The sequence below is a fragment of the Phalaenopsis equestris genome, unplaced genomic scaffold, assembly GCF_001263595.1.
Source record: "Phalaenopsis equestris unplaced genomic scaffold, ASM126359v1 Scaffold000517, whole genome shotgun sequence".
In the NCBI taxonomy this organism is placed as follows: Eukaryota; Viridiplantae; Streptophyta; class Magnoliopsida; order Asparagales; family Orchidaceae; genus Phalaenopsis; species Phalaenopsis equestris.
In genome coordinates this window covers 383,184-388,946 of record NW_018164957.1, presented here as the reverse complement: position 1 = coordinate 388,946, position 5,763 = coordinate 383,184, and the positions used below count along the sequence as shown (strand labels likewise).

The 5,763-nt window shown below is 34.2% G+C and overlaps 1 protein-coding gene across 1 annotated transcript in view; it reads left to right on the top strand.

The window, feature by feature from the left end:
* Nucleotides 1–3,207, top strand: part of LOC110028647 (vacuolar protein sorting-associated protein 32 homolog 1-like) — a 13,364-nt gene extending 10,157 nt beyond the window's left edge. Inside the window, exon 5 of the mRNA XM_020730581.1 lies at nucleotides 3,002–3,207. Coding sequence (XP_020586240.1) covers nucleotides 3,002–3,011 — 10 coding nt within the window. The 3' untranslated portion in view covers nucleotides 3,012–3,207. The remainder of the gene's footprint in view (nucleotides 1–3,001) is intronic.
* The last annotated feature ends 2,556 nt before the right edge of the window (nucleotides 3,208–5,763 follow it).

The following is a 5,763-nucleotide window of genomic DNA, read 5'->3' as shown; positions in this document are numbered from 1 at the left end:
TTGCATTGGTCAAGTAAGAATTCATCATGGAGAATAAGGAGAAAATTGAGATGTTATGCAATTTTTTAAGAGGGATATCCGAAGAAGTATTGGAAGACAGCTTCATTAAAGGGTTGAAGCCAAAGATTCGAGCATCACTACGCTTGGTGAGATCAGGAGGATTGAGGATAAAAGTGTAGTGAAATAGGTTATTAAGAGTAGGTGGAGCATCATACCGAACTATTACAACCATAACGTTACAAAAAGCTCAAAGAATGGAAGTCCAGATGGAGGCTCTACAGGACAAGAATTAAGGGCAATGACCGGGGGCGACACTGAAACGCCTTACATAGAAAGAGATTGTCAATTTATTATATTTTCAGCACGATGAGAAATTTTCCCTAAGGCACCATTGCAAATATCATATATTACAAATTCTCATAATGTGTTACGATGAGGCAGGGGATGCAGAAGCAAAGAAGGTTGTGATGATGGAGGAGGAATACCCTCACTTAGATGTGGTAGAAGTCTTACTGAATTTGGTGGTGGGATTTACACCAAACCACATTATGAAACTTGAGGGGCAAATCAAAGAATAGGACATAATTGTGCTGACAGATAATGGGGCTACCCACAACTTCTTCTCTACTCAAATATTGAAGCAATTAGGGCTTTGAGATGGTGGATATATGAGAGTTATGATGGGGACGAGATAAATGGAGAAGAGCAAGGGAGTTTGTAAATGAGTTATTTTTAACATTTACAGATATTCAGGTGATGAAAGATTTTCTTCTCTTGGATTTAATGAGCATTGGCGTGATATTGGGTATAAAATAATTGTGATCCGTAAGAGAGACTAAAGGCCTGTTTGGGGCAGCTTATAAGTGTGGGGGTGTTTTTGAAAACATCGCGATACTGTTTGGATCGCGCGTTTTGCTCGTTTTTCTGAAAATGCGGTTCCATTTTTACACTAAATGCAGGCCAAGGGTCGAACCCCTTGGTCGACCCTTGAGCCGCGTTTCAGGATAAGTTGTTATCCTGAAACACACAAATTGCCCCAAATGCAACCCTAAGATGAATTGAAAACATTTGACCACAGAGTTTTTGGAGGGAGAGAAGATAGTGGCAATTCACGGTGACCCTAGTTTGTGCAAGGCCCTAGTGTCAGTGCATTCATCGAAGGTGGCAAATAGGTTGAAGGGGCCACTATTTAAGACTTGGAAGAGGTTGAGAAGCTTTGTGAGATTTACAAGGTACTACTGGAAGTTTGTGTAGGGTTATAATTCGATTGTGTGTCTGTGGACAAGAAATTGAAGAAGGATAACTTTAGTGGGGAAAAGTGACACCTAGACTTCCGAGAAATTGAAGAAGGCCATGAAGAGTGTGTCAGTGTTGATGGCGAGAATCAGACTTTAGTTAATAAGCTGGAGCCACATGACTTGACAGTGTCTTTTTGGGAGGGGAATATTGTTATGCAGGTGTATAGCCTAAGGGCAATTTTGTCTTTTATTAGCTTAAATGATGATATTGCTCATTTTGTAGTTCTTGTAGAATATTGTTTAATATTCACTTTAGTTCTCTTAGCAATTTTTGCATTTAATTGGATTGACACAATTTCTATTTATTGAATGTGTTAGTAAACAAGGGTGTATTGTACTACTTTTATAAATGAAAATAAAAATGACAAAAGAGAAATGAGATATCTAACTGCAAAATATTAGTCTCCAACTGTATGTTCTTTGTCTAATATGTTTCTGACTTTTTTCTTAGCATCTAAATCCTAAGCAATTTTGTTATTTTTTTTTAATCTCATTGTAATTCAAAACTAGCGAGTTTAGCTGTTTAAACTCTGTATGAACTCAACTTAGTTCTTGAATTTACAGTAAATATTCTTTGAACTAACCCATCTCTAGTTCTCAACGCATTAATGGGACCTCCAGTCTTCATCATTAATCACCTATACCTTCAAATTTGCCTTCAAACCGATCTCGTAGGATAATTTTGTTGGATGATTGGGAAATGTTACCTTCCAAACTTCATCATTAATCATTTGTTGGCCAAAGACACATAGATCTCACCTATACCTTCATATTTGCACAAGTAGCACTCAAATCTTTAATATCACAGATATCACTATTGTCAGTTTTAAAAAAGAATTACATCTTTTCATGCATAAAGCACCAAAATGCTATTTTTGTATATATGAAAGTTAGGTGTGACATATGTAAATACATAAGAACTATGTGCTACTATGTAAATTTCCCAAAAAAAAAAAAAAAAAAAAACTTCCATACCCGGAGTGGATGACTGAGGTAGAAGGCATGGTAGCTGGCTTTGAAAGTTGAGGAGGTAATGACCTTTCCTCACTATCTAGGAGAATAGGGCATTCAACTAAGATATTGATTAAAGGTCTGTTTGGAGCGGTTGTGGCTTTTTAAAAGGGACTGATTAAATTTAGTGGGGAAAATTATTTTTTAGAAAATTATGATTGGAAGCACAATATTCTTTTTTTTAAAAAAAAACTCATACAACAATTATAATTTAGCCGATCTGGTTGCAAAAATAATGTCTCGTCACAAAAATTTCTAAAAAACAGTAAGAACTCAGTTCTGCAAGTAGAATTATGATGATGGTATGAAATACAACTCAAGCAAAAAGCTATCCTAAATAGAGTTGTGCAGTACATGCATGTGAGGGGAGATAGCATGTTGAATTTGAATTTGGTCAATTCTAGTACTTGAAAATTTTGCAGTGCTTTTATGTTAAATCATACTAAGCACCAAGAAAATGCAAAGTTTTTGTAATTTTTTCTTACTTTCCACTCTTAATACTGTAAACCAACATTCGCTCAAGTCCCACCGCATTTTCAATCACTTCGTTTCAGAAATAGCTTAATCTTTTGATTCTTCCTTTGCTGAACGTGTCATTGAACTGTGATTTTCTATTTCGTAGCTTAATCCTGTATTTCATTTTATATGCATTTCACTTTTTATATTTAATCATCACCTTTTTTTTTATGCAGCTCGAGTTAGTATGAAGTGGTCTATGCTGAAGTACAGTACTAACATTAACTGAGACAGTAAGCGTTTACTTTCTAGTGTTCGTTAACATGTACATAGTCAACTATCCTATGACTGTAGAAAAAATAGTAAAACATGGCATGTGTCTCTATTAATAATTTTCAGTTCCTGAATCTGTCAAGTTGGTTTGGGTGTTTCAGTTGAATGAAAGCATCAGATCTGCATGATTGCTGACTTGATTGGTTGATTTATCTCATGCGTTAGGGTATTAAATTTATGGTTGTCTGATGAAAATTAATATTTTAGAATTATATAAAAAATTTTACATACAAAAATAAGCTGAGATCAGTATAAAAAAAGGAAGATTTACATACATACCACTCAATTCCTATGTATTTACATATCTAACACCTAAACTTCAATTTTACACATGTAAGCTTGAAAGGCCGTATTTAATTTTTTTTTTTTTAAAAAAAAGGTAAAATGGTGGCATTTATGGTATGATATGAAAGATTTGGGTCTTATAAATGTAAAAATTAAAGTTTAGGTTTGAGGTATATAAATACATAAGAATGTGTAAATGCCCAATATAAAAAAAATATAAGAAATGGAGAGCAGGGCTGTCAAAACGGCCTGTTGTTAGCGAACAGCTCGTGCTCTGTTCATTCGCTAAATTAACGAACCGAACACGAATTAAGATTTGTTCATTCATGTTCGGCTCGTTTTAGCTCGAAATATTACTAATCAATTATATATATATATATATTTGATGAGTAGTATTTTAAAAAAAAATTAATTGACTACAAGACTATAAAGATTTATAATCAATTAAAAGTATTAATTAAGAAAATAGAATAAAAATTATTAAATTAGATTCAAAATGATGTTTTAATATAAACAAAAATTTTTAAATCTTGACCCAATCATTAAAATCTTATGGTCATGTGATTAGGGTTTGTCAAAACGATTCTTTGTTCGTGAACAGTTTGTATTCGACTCGCTAAGCAAACAAGCCGGACACGAACACATTTGTTGAGCTCGAAATATAAATAAGCCGAACACGAGCCCCTAACAGAGAGTGAGAAATTGTAGTTAGTTTTTTGAGATGGGTCTGTTAGTGTAACTTAAAGTTTCTTATAACCTGAGAAATGGTTTGTATAATATAAAGAATTTACATTGTGGGAGATGTTTTATTGTAGTGATAGCAGGGATATCAAATGATTGGAAAGATAGGTACTGGTGGCTAAGGATCATCAAACGTTGTTTGTGGGTAATAATTAATGTACATGTTTCGGTAGTTCAAAAAAGTTCTTTTAAAAGACATGGCAGTTTGTGTACACCAACAACATTGACCAAATGACATGGGAGTTGTATGTCCCCTCCCAAAGGAGCCATTGTGGGTGGTGGGCAACCCATGACTTAAATACTATTTTTCGGCTCTACACCTAGCCGATGTGGGACTATTTGTCCGTGACATTCTCCTCCACCCAATCACGTGACGCCCTCGTCACGGATCGACTCCACCGAGAGGTCCCACTGGACCATGGAGAGTCCACACACCTGACAGACAGTAATCTGCTTTGATACCATTTTTCACCTCCCAAAAGTGCCCTTGTGGGTGGTGGGCAGCCCAGGCTTAAATATTGCTTTTCGGCCCTACATCAAGCCAATGTGGGACTATTTGTCCGTGACATGTAGCAGCCATTATTAAAAAGAAGATTTACATATATGTACCATTTAATTATTGTGTATCTACATTTCTAACACCCAAATTATAATTATTACATATTTATCACCTTTAGTTATACATGAAAATGTCTATTTTACGTTATAAATAATTAAAATAGTAGCATTTGTAATGTGATATGAAATATTTGGGTGGTATAAATTTAGAAGATAAACTTTTGGTGCTAGACGTATGTAAATATATAGGAATTGGATGGGATAAATGTAAATGACCCTCCAAAATATCTAAAAAGCCAATTTTTGCGATTGCTTATAGTATTTACTTTGTCTTATTGATAAAAGCCTATTTCTTTGATATTATTTATTTTAAATTATTATTTTTTTCAATATCTGGCTTTCTAACCCTAACACCAAAATTATGTCTGCTTCTATAGCCATGGCCATGTCTTCTGGTCCAAGTCGTAGCCGCGTTCCACGCAATACATTGGGTTGGCTGTTGCTTATTTTATAAACCGGCTATTTGCTATATTTTGGCTCCTTACTCTTTTCATTTTATTGATTGTTTTGTTGTGTTTATAAGCGGCATTGGCTTAAACAACAAATGAGTTTATGTCGGCGGAAGTTTTTGGGAAATCCTTCATATTTGTACTAAGAAATATGATATTATTTATAAAAAAATGATATTTTCAGGAAAATTGATCATAACAAAAAGACAATATACAAGTCTTTTAATTTATTAGAAATTGTACGATAAATATTATTATTTTGAAAAGTAAAGGAATAAGCAAGGTATGATTTGGTCTCTTTCTACATACGCATTGACCACATGATATGGTATTACTTTAATGCGGTTATTTTTTTTTAAATTTCGTAAGATTGGCCAGATGTTATTGGATGAACCTCTCGACTAACTTCATGAGCCTAAGAATTTTATTCCGCACAAAGGCGGGATAGAACTGATTACCCCAGGGTCACCCTATTAACAAAAGAGTCACGGTAGGCAACATAAAGTCTAGTGTTGTTATATATATATATATATATATATATATATGTGTGTGTGTGTGTGTGTGTGTGTGTG